Consider the following 21427-nt stretch of genomic DNA (forward strand, 5'->3'; position numbering starts at 1 on the left):
CTAAGTTTTCGGTTGGGTTACTCAATTCAAGACGAGTAACTTTTTGAGTGTATGCGCCTAAAGTGAGTTATGCCGTTGACATTTACAACTCATTCTTTGACCACTTCAATATGTTAGTTGTATTTGAACTAAACTCACACTCCAAGATGTTTAGTTGTATTTGAACATGAAACCTCTTATCATAATATTACCATATTAACTATTAGTCAAAAACGGTGAATAGTAATCGGTGGCAATTTCGCCATTTCCCTTTTTTCCCTTCCTTCTTTCACCTTCTTTTCCTTTCCAAGCTTGTGCTAGGCTCGCAAGCTTGTTCGAGCTCCAGATATAAAGCTCGAGCTCGGACTCGTTTACTAAATAACAACAAAACTCAATCTCATATGAGTGGGGTATGAGAGAGGTAAAGATGTAAACAATCATTCTCCTATCATAGAATAAATAGAAATCATTTCTTTACCCAGAGTGAAACACTCCAAAAGTAGAGAGAATCCTCCTTCTCAATGTTCTAGTTCGGGCTCAAGCTCCTTTAGACTCAACTCGAATCAAGCTTTTAACGAGTCATGCTCAAATAGTTCAGCTCATTTACAACCATAATTAGAAGCGTTAGCCACTAAATCACCAAATCATAATAGTTAAACACTAATGTTGGAATTGAGACTTCAGATAGATCATGTCTTGTCATTTTCTAAAGCTTCTTTTGATATTTTTTGTGCTCCTTAATAATCAAAAAATTGGATCTCTTATAAATATAAACTAGGCAAGTTCTGTCATTTTTTGCCACTCAATTTTCACAATATTCTTCAAAAAATTCCCTCAATTAGTCCCTCAATTAGTCTATCTATACCTGACTACGCATAGTCAGTTAAAATTTTGAAACACCAAATCATAATAGTTAAACACGTATAACAGATGTTTATCAATATTGTATAGAAATCAACATTTTTTTTTTATCAGGAACAAATAATGTCATATGAATCCCCTACATTGTCATACATCTCGAAAGGCGCTGTACTGGTTATTGATTATACACCGATTCACATTATCATTGTCGTATAAAGAAAGAAGCTTGGTAGCAACACTATATTTGCATTCTAAAATGCGAAACGCATTCATTGAAGTATTGTTTATAAGTTATAGGGAGTACTAGTTTTTTTTGTTTTTTTTTTTTTGTTTTTTTTTTTTTTTTATGGATGAATGAATCACTAGTTTTTTTCTTTTTTTGTGGATGAATGAATCACAGAAACTGTGCAGTCTGGTTTAAGACATGTGACTAGTGAAGAAATTGTGTGACCTTCTGCGAAGTGCAAACCATGTACAAACAAAGGGTCATCATAAGGGGTCTTTAGTCATAGATAAAGTCAAACTCAGTTTCAATAAATTTTACCAACCTCTCTTGCTTTAATATCTCCCCATTTTACCCCTACCTATCTTACATTCCATGTAAATAGTTCTATATTACAAAAATCAAATATTGGGGTGTAGTTGTGTCCACCACAAACCAGCATTCTTTTACACTCAAGTTAGCAAAGAGCATCTCAGCTTTGAGCAAAATATCAATAAACACAAGGCCACCAATGCAACTTCCTCAAACCATTTTTTTCTTTTGACTCAAACCTGTTATGGAAATGTTCCATTTTTCAGGCACACCGTTTCAAATCGGGTTGCGTCATATAAATATTTTGAATCCGATCGGACCCCGATTCATACAATCATTCATCAAGAAACCACAAGATGATGCAGCAGCCTCATGAACATTAGAAAATTGTGAGCTGTGAGATCATCTCAAGAGCTCCATCCCATATCATAATTGTTCTCATCAAAAATCAATTAGTAGGGAATAACATATGGTAAAGCACAAACATCTACAGATTCTATGTGCTTAGCTTCAGACCATACCTGGTGGACCTGGAGCTCCTCCATATTCGGTTTCTTGGAAACGGGTCGATCCGTTTTGTTGCTTAATAGCCATTCTTGGTCATCAAAACCACACCACTCATCCAATTTTGGGACAGAGAGTATTTGGTTTAGGTATTTGGTATCAGGGTGAGGCGGTTTCTTTTTGGGAATAGGCGGTAATGGTGGTGGTACTGCCGCCACCTTGTTGACAACTGCAGGTGGTGGTTTAGGTCGAATTACAGGCTGTTTAGTGGTTGTAGTTGGTTGTGGTGGTGATAAAAGGGGCGGCAGTTGGGGATGGACGGTAACGGGATTAGGAATTGAAGGTGGTAGTTTGGGTGCAGGTATTTGGGCTGCAAATTGGTTATGTTGTGTCTTGGTTGTGGGGACAGGTGGCGGTGATTGGGCTGCAACATGATTCGTAATTACAGGTGGTGACTTTATTGGGGAGGGTTTTGATAAAACGTGATTATAAGGGGAAACTGGTGGCTTTTTAGCAGAGACTGAAATGGGTGGGGAAGGTATCATGTCATTGACTTGTTGACCACCCTTAACACCGGCCTTAGAACTATTTAATGGGACCCGTTGAGATGCACCTTGTTTATCAAACAAGCTTAATCCCGGGTGTTGAGGAAAGTCTAGCTTCCTTCCGTTTTCTTGGGGGATATTAGAGATGGGTCGGGCCATCTTGTTTGGCCTGAGTTCATTCTCTGTAACGAATTCAATAATCAGGTACAAAAGACCGTCATATATTTACATTTAATCAACATAATAATAAATCTTTAGATTTATTAACTAGTGGTTATAGTACATCATACAAGGTTGTAAAACCCATAAACCATCACATTTCAGTTATTCTGAAGGATACTAACCGGTTTTGAACATCGGATGAAATAAATATACCAGAAAATTAAAAGTACATTATGGTCTATATCAAATCTTTCATCAATTTAAACCCTAGACGGAAATCCATAGTAAATGAAATTATATAGTACCGCATGGAAACATAAACATTTAATGGTTGCATTAATAATTGGCTCTTTGAAAACAAGTGGCAAGTTAAACCCATTTTATGACCGGGTTAATTTGGGTCACGTTATATCTTCAACAGGTCATAAAGAGAATATCAAATAAAATTGTACCAAAAGGATAAAAATCAAAAGCCGACCTAAGTGTAAATTTAGAACATATGACCTCCTAAGATTATTATAGCATTAATAACATTCCTAAATTATCAAATATATGACACATACTACATGTAACATATTTTAGAAAAGTTGGACAAAGTTTTTCAGGCCAATCCGAACACCATTTTAGCTCATATCAAAAGATTACATGTTTTGACCAAAAAACAATTTGACCTGTGACTCAACCTGCCCACCCATTTTTCCACATATAGATCTTGATAAAAAAAAGGTTTATATAAGTTTAAGATAGAGAAACAAAACTCACCGTGAGAACGACCATTTGTCTCCATATCTTTCCTTTTCTTTAGATTTCCTTCACTACCAACACCGTATAAACTACTCTCAAACAGATTATTAGAAATAGCTTCAAATTCAGTCTTCTTGATCTGTTTGTTCTTGTCCCTTTCGGCTCTCTTCTGCTCACTTTTTTCATTTTTCTTTTTCTCCTTTTCAATATCCTTCTCCTTCCCATATGGTTTATCACGATCTGTGTTCTTCCGTTTATCTCCTTGTTTATCATCAATACCTTTCTCTCGCATTTTCTCTTTCGGGTCAACCCTTCGGTCTGCCGTGCTGTCAAAAGGAGAAGGTGTGGCACCATTAATCCTATTAGGGAACACCATACTTCTGCCAAAACCTGACCCATCCATGACCGAATGCTGCACATCGGTCTTTTCACTATCGATTCGGTTAATATTGTTTCTCTTACCATCAACAACAAACTGATGACCACCCATGACCGACTGCCGCACATCGGTCTTTTCACTATCGATTCGGTTAACACTGTTTTTCTTACCATCAACAACAAATTGATGACCACCCATGACCGACTGCCGCACATCTGTCTTTTCACTATCGATTCGGTTAACATTATTTTTCCTATCATCAACAACAAACTGATTACTACCCATTCCCTTGTCTTCGTATCTAATCCTTCTATCAAATTCTTGAAAAAATTTGTCTTTTTCAGCATCTCCTGGCTTAATCCTGTTTCTGACCAAATCTCCATTTTGGTCCGGATAACGTATAAATGATTTACTGACATCCATAGCACTAGTACTTTCTTTCTTTTGTGCATTATTATTATTATTATCATGAAGTTGATTTCCATTAAGTTCACCGAATTGTTCATTAATATTTTTATCATCAGGGGTACTGGTTTTACTCCTCTCCTTATCTTTCTTCTTGTCCCGGTGTTTATCTTTTTTATCTTTATGCTTACCTTCGCTTCTATCTTTTTCCCGTTTTTCTTTACCTTCTTTTTTCTCTTTATCTTTCTTATCCTTCTTATGCTTCTTCTCTTTGCGCTTTTCCTGAAATTTTGAAATAACTATATTTTAATTGCATATTTATTGGTTAAAAGTACTAGACCAAAATCAAGAGACATTGTACTTTAAATGAATAATTGTAAGAAACATTCAAGTTTGAAATAAGGTTAACCTCTAAGAATCAAAGGTAGAAGCAACTGAAAGATAGAAACAATATTGATCACTTGGGCTTAGTATGTATATGTCCAAATAAGGAACTAATCAATGTACAATTGTATACAATTGCAGACATTGATAGCTAAGCATTAAGCCAGTGACATCATCTACTTAACCAGCGTCAACTTAACCCAAAATCCACACACCAATTTTTAAATATTTAAACAGTATTAGCCTAATAACAAACAAGTAATATTTCCCACACATGCATCCTTTTACGTACTTTAATTTCAACTTACACAGTTCCCCAATTTTGTATGTTGCGTTAAATACTGAACATTAAAAATGGCACCTCCGTGTGTACTTTATAAGTACAAGTCAGGGTAGAAAAGGAAAATGATCTATAGTAATAAATAAATAAGCTATTCAGTCATATATATGAAAACACTTACTAATTAAAACTTGGCCTTAGCAGGAAAAAAACGGTCGATAATAGGATAGAAAAGGCAGTAATTAACATGATACTGCCACTCAACTAACATTAGCTGGCTGACCCTTAGTCTCTGTAATGTGTAACTTAACTATATAGAACATAACTAAGAGTGTTACGCGAAGATGCATTAGTTGAACATGGACAACTTTCAAATTCTTATTCAATATCAGTATGTCCTAAGTTAGATGCGCTGTTGCATCTACAGTAACTTAACATAATAAGACAGCCTGCTTGTGCTCTTGTATTATAACGTCGAACGAACTACATTCACTTTGATCTCTACTTTGATTACAGAGCTTCATATAAGGAAAGATTATCATTGTGCTCCTTATATTATTATTAAGGAAAAATTAAATCTTCATGTTTTGATATCCTACATACTAAGAAATGCAACGAATTAATGGGAAATTAACTGTTGGTCGGATTATGTGTGCCCATGGCATATGTCTAACTGTTTAAGCATGGAGTATATATGGATATCATCTAGAAGAAAGCAAAGAAATAAAACAATATACTTAAAAATAATGTGAACACTTGAACAAGGTTTATACGATAAGAGAGGGATGAAGCTACGTGTATCTTTGAATTAGATGGTCAATAAAACCCAAATATACATTTATAGACAGGTTTCATCCCCATTACAGATGAGTTCCATTTATTAAAAAACCAAATTTCAGCTTCCTTTAAAAGTGATAGCATTGGAATCATTAATTATAAAACAACGAAACTTCAACAATAACATTTCCAAGAGATGCCACTTTGAATTGTCATACAATGACATCATCATCACTTTTTCACTAAAAATAGAAATTCGTCTGTATATCAATCATGATTTCAAATTCTCACCATAAAGCAAAAGCAAGCATCGGGATTTTGTTGTAAGCTAATAAAGTAAATTTACACTTTCCATAACGAAACAACGTAGCAACATAAAATAAACCCTGTTACTTAGCTACTTATATCTAGGTCAAAGCTTCTATAAGTCCAATATGGCATTATGTGCATAAATTAATTACATTAAAACACCTGCCCAACAAGTCAAAACCAATTTCCCAAAACTCATTAGGACATGGCTTCTATAATCACAAGTAATCAATTCGCAGGTGCCAAAACAGCATTATCAGCACACACACACATACATTGCAGCATGTTTAAAGTCCCAATAGATTAATGTCTACGAACTTATGTGTATATATGATTATTTGTCCAGCTATTTACAACCAAACAAAACCAGCTAATAATTAGGTTCACATACCACTGTAAAGTGAAGTCTGCATAAAAAATTAAAAAAGAGTACCAAATTCTTGAAAAATATACAAGATTCTAACATTTTAGTGAAAAAAGTTACCTTCTTTAGCAAGTCGGGTTCGTCTGTTGTAAATTTCTTTTCATATCCAGGTGGTGGAAATGGAAAGCACCGAGACATTGCACGAAAAGTAAGTACAAGATATATCGTCAACCAAAATCTTTTTAATTACTTTGAAAAACAAAAGATGCCCCAACATATAAAGGAACCAGCAACTATTTTCCTCTCCATTAACCATGTCCTTGCACTCATTTCCAGAACTCAAACTCGTTCTTCGTCCATGGAACCCGCAATTCAATCTAAAAACAAGGTGTCAAATCTTTTACTAAATCCAAACATGAAAACCACAAAAACAAACAAAATGTGAACAGAATTTGCTTAAAACCAAAAAAACTCAAATCCAGCTGTGATCACTACTGAAATCATCTAATATACATGTTCTAAACATATAATAAAGAGATGCACAACAAATGCACTGCAGTGAAGCTAGTAACCAACAAACCCTAATTAAATTCCCCAATCACAAATCTCGATCGAAACCCTAATTCTTAAAAAACACAAATGCAATACACATCAACTAATCGATCCGACCTAAAAACTAGGTTAAAACCCTAGAAATTAGACGAATTGAACATAATTCATAATTCACTAGGAATCTAAATAAAGCTCCAATCGAATAATAACTAGATACATCATTTTTTTGTAAAGGCGCTTTAATTTAACAGCTCAAATCATATAAAAAATTGTTAATTTTTTTAATAAAATGAAGTGATCAATTCTGATTTTAAGATGAAATTGATGATTAATTTTACCTTAAAGTCCGTTAGAAAGTGGACCTTTGTTGTGGTAAATTGAATGAAGTGAAAATCGGATATGTATAGATACAGGTGATTATGTATCTATAATTATAAATTATAGATATAGATATGTATATATAGATATATATATCAATGAATGAATCTGATGATAATATGTGTGTGTGTAAAGAAAGTGTGTGAGATTTTATGTAAATGTAAATGGGGATTTTATTTTGTTTTGATGAAAATGAAAATATAATACAGGTGAGGCGAAAGAGGCAAAGATGTTGGCCGAAACCCACATATATAGACACAGATATTAAGAAAGGTGTCTTTAGAGAGAGAAGCGAACAATGAAAGAAAGGGTATTCTTCTTTTATTCTTTTAGAGTTAACTAGCCGGGGGCTCCGTTTTGAATGCGAGTTAAAAAAAAAGTCTCGATCTATTTTGTAAAAAAGAATTTTTTTCGACATCTAACATTGAAGAGTTGTTCCTTTTGTGAAAGTTGCTTCTTTTAGCGTTCGGGTTTTATTTAAAAAAAAAAAGTTAGTAAAGTGGGGGTTCGATTTGTATTTTAATAAAAGTTAGGGGGTTAAGTTTGTGAAATTTGAAAAAAATTTACGTATAAAGTGGGAGTTCGATTTGTATTTTAATAAAAGTTAGGGGGTTAAGTTTGTGAAAATTGAATATTAGTAAAAAAAAAAAAAAAAAGTTAGTAAAGTGGGTGTTCCATTTGTATTTTAATAAAAGTTAGGGGGCTAAGTTTGTAAAATTTGAAAAAATATACGTATAGAGTAGGGGTTCCATTTGTATTTTAATAAAACTTAGGGGGTTAAGTTTGCAAGAAAGTAGAAAAAGGAATAGTACTATTCATTTCGCCTATCTAAAAAAGTTAGGGGGCTAAGTTTGTGAAATTTGAAAAAATATACGTATAAAGTGGGGGTTCCATTTGTATTTTAATAAAAGTTAGAGGGTTAAGTTTGCGAAAAGTAGAAAAAGGAATAGTACTATTCATTTCGTCTATACCTTTTAGATATAGGTATATAATTACACTGATGGTCCATATGGTCTTGGTTAAATTACGTCGCTAGTCCCTAACTCTTAAAAATTATATGCTTCGTCCCTGTGGTTTTAAGTCCAAACGGCGGTGGTCCCTGTAGTCTTGGTTAAATTACGTCGCTAGTCCCTAACTCTTGAAAATTATATGCTTCGTCCCTGTGGTTTTAAGTCAAAACGGCGGTGGTCCCTGTGGTCTTGGTTAAATTACGTCGCTAGTCCATAACTCTTAAAAAATAAATGCTTCGTCCCTGTGGAACAAACAACAATACACCTCATCGAAGACGTTTGAATAATGGTATGACTTCTGCAATAACACCTCATCCGCCGGGTATTTTGAAATTAATAATTTTATTTGTTAATTTTCTATTTTATATGATAAATATGTAATACATTTAATATAATCTGCTGTTTTATTTGTGTTTGAAATTAATAATTTTATTTGTTAATTTTCTAATATTGAATCAGAGTCCAGATGGTGATATAATAGATTGTCTCTTGATACATCATCAGCAATATAATTAACAGGATCCACCAGAGGTACCCAAATGAGGTAAATATACAAAAATGGAATCAGAAATAAAGCAAGTATGGAATTCGAATGGTGAATGGTGTCCTGAAAGAACAATACCATAACCAATTAGAAGAACAAGTGCACGTGACATTTTGAGATTCGGTTCTATTTGTAAATTTGGAAAGAAAGTTACTCCAAAATCGGGGGGCCAAGGCCATGAGGTAATTAACCTTTTTTACTATTTTTATTTACTTCCTATTTATATACGAGTATTTATACGGGGACCACCACCGTTTGAACTTAAAACCACAAGGATGAAACATATAATTTTTAAAAGTTAGGGACTAGCGACGTAATTTAACCAAGACCACAGGGATCACCTTCGTTTAGACTTAAAACTACAGGCACGAAGCATATAATTTTTAAGAGTTAGGGACTAGAGACGTAATTTAACCAAGATCACGGGGACCATCGGTGTAATTAACTCATTCTTTTATACATTTTATTTTATTTGTTATTTAAATTTACTATATTTAATATTTAATTTATATTAACTTTTAGGTTTTATTATACTTGTATAAGAGCACTGGGAGTGGTGACTGAGGTCACTTGGCATGTCAGGCCTGACTTGCTGAGTCAGAAAAAGTGGGGAGTGCTGACCTCTGTCAGTTAGGCATGTCAGTTTATATTTTTATTATTTTTTTTATGATTTTAAATATAACATAAATGAATAAAATTATAAAAATTAACATAAATAGAAATAACTTCCATTAAAATAAAAATTAAACATTACAATTCCTAAAAAAAAAATTACAATTCCTAAAAAAGAACATTACAATTCATAAATAAATAAATAAAAACATTACAATTCCTATTTATTAAAGACATATACGAAACGCTTCAATTTCCACTTCGAAGCTTGGCCCGAATCGCCGCTTTCTTCTCTTGAAGAACCTGTGCATCTTCTTCATCCATTCCCGCTGTAGACATTTGTAGTATTTTCAAATCAAAGTAACTAGTCATTGATTCAAAAGTGTCGCTTGCACTTTCATCAAACGAGGATCTTGCGGAAGCGGCGGAGCTCGAAGACGTCTTTTGTGATTTTGATTTTCTTGATTTTCCGGGAGGTCGTGGTGTTGCATCCTCCCCATATAGCTCCGCATTTGGATTCTCTTCCGGTTCTTCCGGTTCCTCATCTAGATCACAATCATCCAAACTAATACAATCACGTTTGCTTGTTTTAAGTGGAGTCGGATTGTTCCACTTTTGCTTGTCTTTTAGGAATTCCCAAGCTAGGTAGTTGTTAAACTTCTTAAACGTCTCCACCTTGTATTGTGCATCACAACGTTCTTTGAAATTGACATCACCCTCGCCACTACGTGGAACTCGTTTGAGACGACTCACGATTCCACCATACTTTCTGCAACATTCATTCATTTTTGTCCATTTGGAGGTCAACACATCCTTTGTTCGTTTGTAAGGTGGACCCCTAGAATGGTACTCATTCATAACCACGTTCCAAAACGAAGATGACTTTTGATCAATGCCTTGGTTTGGATCTTCAGAAGCCGCAATCCACGATTGAGCTAAACGTAGCTCATCTTCGGGTTCTGACAAATACTCAGTTCGTCTTCTAGGTTGAGACGAATCGCCCGCAACTTCTTTTCCTTTAACCTTTGCTCTCGACTTGCGTTTTGGTGCTTGTTGTGTTTGTTGTGTTTGTTGTGTTTGTTGAACTTGTGATTGTTGTTGTTGTTGTTGCCACAACATAAACGCTTGAATTTGCTCGTGAGACATTTGTGGCATTGTTTGTTGTGAATTGGCAAAATTTGAAAAACCGAGATTAGCCTCACCACCACCACTAGCCGAACCTTGAGCCGATCCGGGTGAATAGGGTGAGAGTGGACTCCAATTCGATGATAATAATTTGACATTTTTTTTTTTGAATGAGATTTGTGTTTGTGAATGAGATTTGTGTTTGTGTTTGTGTTTGTGTTTGTGTTTGTGTTTGTTGTATATATATAGAAAGTAAAAAAGAAAAAAAAATAAAAAAAAAGAAAAAAACCCCAACGGCTAGAATGCAACGGCTGTATTATTATTATTATTATTATTTTATTCAGGGTCATTTATGTCGCCGTGGCGACTGACAGGGGTGCGACGGACCAAGGTGAAGTGTAACAACCCAACCCTTATGCAACCGAAATATGCAAAAATACAAAAAAAATTGTTTGTTCAGCAAATGGCGCAGCGCGCCACATGGCCGCGCGGCGCGCCAAACTGGTCTGTCCAAAAAGTCTTTAAACGTGAAAAAGATTGGCCACTTTCCGACATATTTAGACGAAACACTTTTACCCACATCTTCAAATATGTATAACTAATACGATTCAAACATAAAATAAGTTTTACAAAGTGGTGCCCACATCGGCCGTTTTACGAGTTTCATACGAAAGTTTGAGTTTCGACCACATTAGTTTAATTTCCAAACAAACTACGAGCATGATGTTTGGGGATAAACTACCCAAATCCTAGGCCGAATCCACAAGTAATCCAAGCAAGCAACCAAAAAGGGAAATCATCTAAATCCCGAGCATACCCTTGCCACGTCCGCCTCCAAACCTAAAAATGTAAACAACGAGAGGGTAAGCTAATGCTTAGTGAATGCAATACTTATACGCATACATACATAATCCAATTACTTGCATACACCTACACAACAACACAATAACATTAGCAAACCGCAATATCGAATAAACGAATAATCGTACGTACAACAAGTCAACATCATTAGCATAGAGATCTCAACAATAATATACGCCAAATACAAATACGTACAATGCTAATAAAATTACACATTCCAATATACCCAATGTCGACATTCGACTCAATGGTGGCCGACGAAGAGTAGTAGGTCAAAATCGTTAACTACTCACCACCCATCGCACTCGTACGTGGCCGACGAAGAGTAGTAGATCAAAATCGTTAACTACTCACCACTACGCACCATGAGGCCGACAAAAAGTGCAACCGAAACGCTAACACTTACCTCAATCACAAGGATGGCCGACGAAAAGTGAAACCGCTTACCATCCCACGATAAGTGGCCAACGAAGAGCGGATCCCCAAACGGATACACTTACCACTTACCCCAACACACATATGCGGCCGACGAAGAGCGATAGGTCAAACATTAATCACTCACCACATATCTAAACATACACATGTAGCCGACGAAGAGTGATAGGTCAAACGTTAATCACTCGCTACATGCCCAAACACACACATGTGACCGACGAAGAGTGATAGGCCGAACATTAATCACTCGTCACATGCTCACCTCCAATCATGGTCAATAAAGAGTCATTCCTTTCGGATATAACTCACCACATTCCAAACACCGTATATATACACACGTGGCCGACAAAGAGTGATAGGTCATACGTTTATCACTCGCCACATACACAAAACGATTATAGCCAACGAAGAGCTATCCACACGGATATCACTCACTATATTTTTCCCAACTCAAATGTGGTCCACGAAAAGTGAATCCTAACGGATGTCACTTACCACATCGCACACAAGCAACCAAATTATATACATAAGCGTATAAATATTCCACTCACCTCGATTACTTGAAAAGCAATCCCGCTTGAGCTCCTAATCGTCCAAATGAAAATTACCTAAGTAATTCACAAACAAATAAGCTAAACGCTCTAGCTTATGCCCAAAACACCAATAAGTGCAATTTCGACCCAAATGCACTTCCAAGCACAAACCGTGCCCAAACTAACCAGTAATCACTAACACAAGTGAGAATGGTCCTAATATGCCAATCAAACCCAATCATAGGTGTTAAACACCTATCTTGCCCAAAATGACACTTAAACCCTAATTTGACCCATAAGAAGTCAATATCACGCCATTAGCAAGTTTTGACACCAAAACATATTTAACTCGGTTCTATGCTTCAACTTAATCCATTTTAAGTTTATAAACCTTATTAAATCGGCAATTGAGTCATAATCATCAACAAACCCTAATTTTGACTCTAGTCAAAATTAGTAAACCATAAGAACCCTAATGGTTTCCAAAACACCAATAATCACTAACACTAGTGATTATACACCATTTACAAGTCTTAAACATGGTTAAATCATTAACCAACCCAAAACCCGCCAAATATCAAAATAGCAAGTTTCCATAAACCCTCTTCATCAACCAAATGGGTTTTACAACTAACAATCATAAACCCTAACTTGAATATCAAATCTAACAAATGAAATTCGGAGTTAGAACTTACCAATACTACCAAAACATAGCTAGGAGCGAGATGAACAACTTTAAAACCCGAGCTTTGGTGAGAATCCAACTCCTTCTTCTCCAATTCAAGCTCTCTCACTCTAGAACTCTTCCTCTCTCTCTAGATATGGATGAGAGTGTTTGTGTGGGTGAGAAATGAGCTCCAATAGAGTTCTAGATCAGTTTTGGTGACCCTAAACCGACCCTAAATGAAAAGACCAAAGTACCCCTCATTTAGACCTTTTAAAAAGGCTGAAAATTGCATCAGACGGGTTCGGCGCGCCGCGCCAAAAGGTGGAGCGCCGCTCCAAACAACTGGAATTTGTGGTCGAGCCCAAAACAAGTTTCAGCAACTTGTTTTGGCCATAACTTTTTGACCGTAACTCCGTTTTCGATGAATCAAATATCGTTGGAAACGTAATAAGATTTCCTTTCCAATGGTAATGCTTTGAAACATCAACACAAACTTTATTTGGGGTTGAAAAGATACGTACACACCTTGTCACTTCAGACAACGTCCAGTTTCCTTCGACGTTCGAGCAAGCAACACGTACGTGCTTTGTACACTTCATACACGCATCGTACACCATAAATACATTATGTACAATAAATATTTGGGTCTTACAACTCTCCCCCACTTAAACTCGATCACGTCTTCATGATCCTTGTCATTCTAACAAACAGGAACCACAATTCATGGTCCTCCGACATCCATCCAAATTCGATGTCCTCAACAATTTCCACAACTCCGAAGATTCACACAATTCCCTTAGGCGACTTTACACAAAGTTACCCTTCCGATTTAAATCATCATCCTTGATTTACCAAATCTACCAAAACGAGCACTAAGTCTCGCTTCATTCCTAAACCGGAACGAACTCATGCCTCGACCGCATGACATAAACAAGTTAACATTCCAAATCCCGTACCAAGTTAGCAATCCCTTTAGCGTACCCTTTTCATGTATATCGCTAAATTAACAACACATCGATAACATGGCCAACAAACAATATAATGGAGCCGACGAAAAGTGAATCCTCACGACTGGATACCACTTGCCCCATATTCTCACGCGTACGTGGCCGACGAAAAGCGGTAGATCAAACGTTAACCACTTACCACTACGCAACAAGAGGCCGACGAAAAGCGCATCCTTACGGATCACACTTACCTCTCCTCGCATATGGCCAAACAAGTGCGATTCCTAACTGAAAAATGCACTCCGCACAACAATAAGTAGCCGACGAAAAGTGTATCACCGCAGATAACACTTACTACTTATCACACCTCAACCGTGGCCAACGAAAAGTGAATCCTCACAATTGGATAACACTTGCCACAATACATACAAACAAATTAAGTATATGCGCATACTTAGAATCATTCCACACATCCAGGAATTTCCGCACTCGAATATCGCCATCACAATCGAGCAAGAACCACCTATATCGCACATAGGCGCAAAACAATAATTCTCTAGAAGAGAATTCAACACGCACATCCCTTATCCGAGGGATTTCCTTGCTCGTCAAACACGTCCATTATCTCTCAACGAGATTTCCCACATTACCACCTCGGTGATAATTTTAAGTCCAAAATCATAAGTGCAATTTTAACCGAAATTGTACTCTACCGCAAATTGACCAAATCTAGGTCTCGACACAAATTTTCAGATCCACTATGTGAAATGTCCCGTTCTTATTGATTAAAAACGTTCCATATTAATTGATTTCGTTGCGAGGTTTTGACCTCTATATGAGACGTTTTTCAAAGACTGCATTCATTTTTAAACAAACCATAACCTTTATTTCATTAATAAAGGTTTAAAAAGCTTTACGTAGATTATCAAATAATGATAATCTAAAATATCCTGTTTACACACGACCATTACATAATGGTTTACAATACAAATATGTTACAACAAAATAAGTTTCTTGAACGCAGTTTTTACACAATATCATACAAGCATGGACTCCAAATCTTGTCCTTATTTAAGTATGCGACAGCGGAAGCTCTTAATAATCACCTGAGAATAAACATGCTTAAAACGTCAACAAAAATGTTGGTGAGTTATAGGTTTAACCTATATATATCAAATCGTAACAATAGACCACAAGATTTCATATTTCAATACACATCCCATACATAGAGATAAAAATCATTCATATGGTGAACACCTGGTAACCGACAATAACAAGATGCATATATAAGAATATCCCCATCATTCCGGGACACCCTTCGGATATGATATAAATTTCGAAGTACTAAAGCATCCGGTACTTTGGATGGGGTTTGTTAGGCCCAATAGATCTATCTTTAGGATTCGCGTCAATTAGGGTGTCTGTTCCCTAATTCTTAGATTACCAGACTTAATAAAAAGGGGCATATTCGATTTCGATAATTCAACCATAGAATGTAGTTTCACGTACTTGTGTCTATTTTGTAAATCATTTATAAAACCTGCATGTATTCTCATCCCAAAAATATTAGATTTTAAAAGTGGGACTATAACTCACTTTCACAGATTTTTACTTCGTCGGGAAGTAAGACTTGGCCACTGGTTGATTCACGAACCTATAAAAATATATACATATATATCAAAGTATGTTCAAAATATATTTACAACACTTTTAATATATTTTGATGTTTTAAGTTTATTAAGTCAGCTGTCCTCGTTAGTAACCTACAACTAGTTGTCCACAGTTAGATGTACAGAAATAAATCGATAAATATTATCTTGAATCAATCCACGACCCAGTGTATACGTATCTCAGTATTGATCACAACTCAAACTATATATATTTTGGAATCAACCTCAACCCTGTATAGCTAACTCCAACATTCACATATAGAGTGTCTATGGTTGTTCCGAAATATATATAGATGTGTCGACATGATAGGTCGAAACATTGTATACGTGTCTATGGTATCTCAAGATTACATAATATATAATACAAGTTGATTAAGTTATGGTTGGAATAGATTTGTTACCAATTTTCACGTAGCTAAAATGAGAAAAATTATCCAATCTTGTTTTACCCATAACTTCTTCATTTTAAATCCGTTTTGAGTGAATCAAATTGCTATGGTTTCATATTGAACTCTATTTTATGAATCTAAACAAAAAAAATATAGGTTTCTAGTCAGAAAAATAAGTTACAAGTCGTTTTTGTAAAGGTAGTCATTTCAGTCGAAAGAACGACGTCTAGATGACCATTTTAGAAAACATACTTCCACTTTGAGTTTAACCATAATTTTTGGATATAGTTTCATGTTCATAATAAAAATCATTTTCTCAGAATAACAACTTTTAAATCAAAGTTTATCATAGTTTTTAATTAACTAACCCAAAACAGCCCGCGGTGTTACTACGACGGCGTAAATCCGGTTTTACGGTGTTTTTCGTGTTTCCAGGTTTTAAATCATTAAGTTAGCATATCATATAGATATAGAACATGTGTTTAGTTGATTTTAAAAGTCAAGTTAGAAGGATTAACTTTTGTTTGCGAACAAGTTTAGAATTAACTAAACTATGTTCTAGTGATTACAAGTTTAAACCTTCGAATAAGATAGCTTTATATGTATGAATCGAATGATGTTATGAACATCCTTACTACCTTAAGTTCCTTGGATGAACCTACTGGAAAAGAGAAAAATGGATCTAGCTTCAATGGATCCTTGGATGGCTCAAAGTTCTTGAAGCAAAATCATGACACGAAAACAAGTTCAAGTAAGATCATCACTTGAAATAAGATTGTTATAGTTATAGAAATTGAACCAAAGTTTGAATATGATTATTACCTTGTATTAGAATGATAACCTACTGTAAGAAACAAAGATTTCTTGAGGTTGGATGATCACCTTACAAGATTGGAAGTGAGCTAGCAAACTTGAAAGTATTCTTGATTTTATGAAACTAGAACTTTTGGAATTTATGAAGAACACTTAGAACTTGAAGATAGAACTTAAGAAAGTTCAATTAGATGAAGAAAATTGAAGAATGAAAGTGTTTGTAGGTGTTTTTGGTCGTTGGTGTATGGATTAGATATAAAGGATATGTAATTTTGTTTTCATGTAAATAAGTCATGAATGATTACTCATATTTTTGTAATCTTATGAGATATTTCATGCTAGTTGCCAAATGATGGTTCCCACATATGTTAGGTGACTCACATGGGCTGCTAAGAGCTGATCATTGGAGTGTATATACCAATAGTACATACATCTAAAAGCTGTGTATTGTACGAGTACGAATACGGGTGCATACGAGTAGAATTGTTGATGAAACTGAACGAGAATGTAATTGTAAGCATTTTTGTTAAGTAGAAGTATTTTGATAAGTGTATTGAAGTCTTTCAAAAGTGTATAAATACATATTAAAACACTACATGTATATACATTTTAACTGAGTCGTTAAGTCATCGTTAGTCGTTACATGTAAGTGTTGTTTTAAAACCTTTAGGTTAACGATCTTGTTAAATGTTGTTAACCCAATGTTTATAATATCAAAAGAGATTTTAAATTATTATATTATCATGATATTATGATGTACGAATATCTCTTAATATGATATATATACATTAAATGTCGTTACAACGATAAACGTTACATATATGTCTCGTTTCAAAATCATTAAGTTAGTAGTCTTGTTTTTACATATGTAGTTCATTGTTAATATAATTAATGATATGTTTAATTATCATAATATCATGTTAACTATATATATAACCATATATATGTCATCATATAGTTTTTTTTACAAGTTTTAACGTTCGTGAATCACCGGTCAACTTGGGTGGTCAATTGTCTATATGAAACCTATTTCAATTAATCAAGTCTTAACAAGTTTGATTGCTTAACATGTTGGAAACATTTAATCATGAAAATATCAATCTCAATTAATATATATAAACATGGAAAAGTTCGGGTCACTACAGTACCTACCCGTTAAATAAATTTCGTCCCGAAATTTTAAGCTGTTGAAGGTGTTGACGAATCTTCTGGAAATAGATGCGGGTATTTCTTCTTCATCTGATCTTCACGCTCCCAGGTGAACTCGGGTCCTCTACGAGCATTCCATCGAACCTTAACAATTGGTATCTTGTTTTGCTTAAGTCTTTTAACCTCACGATCCATTATTTCGACGGGTTCTTCGATGAATTGGAGTTTTTTGTTGATTTGGATTTCATCTAACGGAATAGTGAGATCTTCTTTAGCAAAACATTTCTTCAAATTCGAGACGTGGAAAGTGTTATGTACAGCCGCGAGTTGTTGAGGTAACTCAAGTCGGTAAGCTACTGGTCCGACACGATCAATAATCTTGAATGGTCCAATATACCTTGGATTTAATTTCCCTCGTTTACCAAATCGAACAACGCCTTTCCAAGGTGAAACTTTAAGCATGACCATCTCTCCAATTTCAAATTCTATATCTTTTCTTTTAATGTCAGCGTAGCTCTTTTGTCGACTTTGGGCGGTTTTCAACCGTTGTTGAATTTGGATGATCTTCTCGGTAGTTTCTTGTATAATCTCCGGACCCGTAATCTGTCTATCCCCCACCTCACTCCAACAAATCGGAGACCTGCACTTTCTACCATAAAGTGCTTCAAACGGCGCCATCTCAATGCTTGAATGGTAGCTGTTGTTGTAGGAAAATTCTGCTAACGGTAGATGTCGATCCCAACTGTTTCCGAAATCAATAACACATGCTCGTAGCATGTCTTCAAGCGTTTGTATCGTCCTTTCACTCTGCCCATCAGTTTGTGGATGATAGGCAGTACTCATGTCTAGACGAGTTCCTAATGCTTGCTGTAATGTCTGCCAGAATCTTGAAATAAATCTGCCATCCCTATCAGAGATAATAGAGATTGGTATTCCATGTCTGGAGACGACTTCCTTCAAATACAGTCGTGCTAACTTCTCCATCTTGTCATCTTCTCTTATTGGTAGGAAGTGTGCTGATTTGGTGAGACGATCAACTATTACCCAAATAGTATCAAAACCACTTGCAGTCCTTGGCAATTTATTGATGAAATCCATGGTAATGTTTTCCCATTTCCATTCCGGGATTTCGGGTTGTTGAAGTAGACCTGATGGTTTCTGATGCTCAGCTTTGACCTTAGAACACGTCAAACATTCTCCTACGTATTTAGCAACATCGGCTTTCATACCCGGCCACCAAAAATTTTTCTTGAGATCCTTGTACATCTTCCCCGTTCCAGGATGTATTGAGTATCTGGTTTTATAAGCTTCTCTAAGTACCATTTCTCTCATATCTCCAAATTTTGGTACCCAAATCCTTTCAGCCCTATACCGGGTTCCGTCTTCTCGAATATTAAGATGCTTCTCCGATCCTTTGGGTATTTCATCCTTTAAATTTCCCTCTTTTAAAACTCCTTGTTGCGCCTCCTTTATTTGAGTAGTAATGTTATTATGAATCATTATATTCATAGATTTTACTCGAATGGGTTCTCTATCCTTCCTGCTCAAGGCATCGGCTACCACATTTGCCTTCCCCGGGTGGTAACGAATCTCAAAATCGTAATCATTCAATAATTCAATCCACCTACGCTGCCTCATATTCAGTTGTTTCTGATTAAATATGTGTTGAAGACTTTTGTGGTCGGTATATATAATACTTTTGACCCCATATAAGTAGTGCCTCCAAGTCTTTAATGCAAAAACAACCGCGCCTAATTCCAAATCATGCGTCGTATAATTTTGTTCGTGAATCTTCAATTGTCTAGACGCATAAGCAATCACCTTCGTTCGTTGCATTAATACACAACCGAGACCTTGCTTTGATGCGTCACAATAAATCACAAAATCATCATTCCCTTCAGGCAATGACAATATAGGTGCCGTAGTTAGCTTTTTCTTCAATAACTGAAACGCTTTCTCTTGTTCATCATTCCATTCAAATTTCTTCCCTTTATGCGTTAATGCAGTCAAGGGTTTTGCTATTCTGGAAAAGTCTTGGATGAACCTTCTGTAGTAACCAGCTAGTCCTAAAAACTGGCGTATGTGTTTCGGAGTTTTCGGGGTTTCCCAATTTTCAACAGTTTCTATCTTTGCCGGATCCACCTTAATACCTTCTTTGTTCACTATGTGACCGAGGAATTGAACTTCTTCCAACCAAAATGCACACTTTGAAAACTTAGCGTACAATTCTTCCTTCCTCAATACTTCTAACACCTTTCTCAAATGTTCACCGTGTTCTTGGTCATTCTTTGAGTAAATAAGTATGTCATCAATGAAAACAATGACAAACTTGTCAAGGTATGGTCCACACACTCGGTTCATAAGGTCCATGAACACAGCTGGTGCATTAGTTAAACCAAACGGCATGACCATAAACTCGTAATGACCGTAACGTGTTCTGAAAGCAGTCTTTGGAATATCATCTTCTTTCACCCGCATTTGATGATACCCGGAACGTAAGTCAATCTTTGAATAAACAGACGAGCCTTGTAGTTGATCAAATAAGTCATCGATTCTCGGTAGTGGGTAGCGGTTCTTGATGGTAAGTTTGTTCAACTCTCGGTAGTCGATACACAACCTGAATGTACCATCTTTCTTCTTGACAAACAAAACAGGAGCTCCCCACGGTGATGTGCTTGGTCGAATGAAACCACGCTCTAAAAGTTCTTGTAATTGGCTTTGTAGTTCTTTCATCTCGCTGGGTGCGAGTCTGTAAGGAGCACGAGCTATTGGTGCAGCTCCTGGTACAAGATCTATTTGAAATTCAACGGATCGATGTGGGGGTAATCCCGGTAATTCTTTCGGAAATACATCGGGAAATTCTTTTGCGACGGGAACATCATTGATGCTCTTTTCTTCAGTTTGTACTTTCTCGACGTGTGCTAGAACAGCATAGCAACCTTTTCTTATTAGTTTTTGTGCCTTCAAATTACTAATAAGATGTAGCTTCGTGTTGCCCTTTTCTCCATACACCATTAAGGGTTTTCCTTTTTCTCGTATAATGCGAATTGCATTTTTGTAACAAACGATCTCCGCTTTCACTTCTTTCAACCAGTCCATACCGATTATCACATCAAAACTCCCTAACTCTACTGGTATCAAATCAATCTTAAATGTTTCGCTAACCAGTTTAATTTCTCGATTCCGACATATATTATCTGCTGAAATTAATTTACCATTTGCTAATTCGAGTAAAAATTTACTATCCAAAGGCGTCAATGGACAACTTAATTTAGCACAAAAATCTCTACTCATATAGCTTCTATCCGCACCCGAATCAAATAAAACGTAAGCAGATTTATTGTCAATAAGAAACGTACCCGTAACAAGCTCTGGGTCTTCCTGTGCCTCTACCGCATTAATATTGAAAACTCTTCCACGGCCTTGTCCATTCGTGTTCTCCTGGTTCGGGCAATTTCTAATAATGTGGCCTGGTTTTCCACATTTATAACAAACTACATTGGCATAACTTGCT

The 21427-nt window shown here is 35.8% G+C and overlaps 1 protein-coding gene across 1 annotated transcript; it reads right to left on the minus strand.

The window, feature by feature from the left end:
• Nucleotides 1-1186: 1186 nt before the first annotated feature.
• LOC139843928 (uncharacterized) lies at nt 1187-7329 on the minus strand. Its single transcript, XM_071834112.1, has 4 exons — nt 7119-7329; nt 6349-6605; nt 3349-4396; nt 1187-2606 (listed from the first exon to the last, which is right to left on the minus strand). Exons 2-4 carry the CDS (start codon nt 6424-6426, stop codon nt 1828-1830), a joined length of 1905 nt encoding a protein of 634 aa, XP_071690213.1. The 5' UTR covers nt 6427-6605; nt 7119-7329; the 3' UTR covers nt 1187-1827.
• Between the last annotated feature and the right edge of the window lie 14098 nt (nt 7330-21427).

The sequence above is a fragment of the Rutidosis leptorrhynchoides genome, chromosome 4 (assembly GCF_046630445.1).
Source record: "Rutidosis leptorrhynchoides isolate AG116_Rl617_1_P2 chromosome 4, CSIRO_AGI_Rlap_v1, whole genome shotgun sequence".
Taxonomy (NCBI): Eukaryota; Viridiplantae; Streptophyta; class Magnoliopsida; order Asterales; family Asteraceae; genus Rutidosis; species Rutidosis leptorrhynchoides.

Coding starts and splice junctions, on each gene's coding strand:
- LOC139843928 (XM_071834112.1), bottom strand. CDS start 6,426: ATGTCTCGGTGCTTTCCATTTCCACCACCTGGATATGAAAAGAAATTT. Junction 4,397..6,348: donor AACCCGACTTGCTAAAGAAG/GTAACTTTTTTC, acceptor TCAAAATTTCAG/GAAAAGCGCAAAGAGAAGAA. Junction 2,607..3,348: donor GACAAATGGTCGTTCTCACG/GTGAGTTTTGTT, acceptor AATTCGTTACAG/AGAATGAACTCAGGCCAAAC.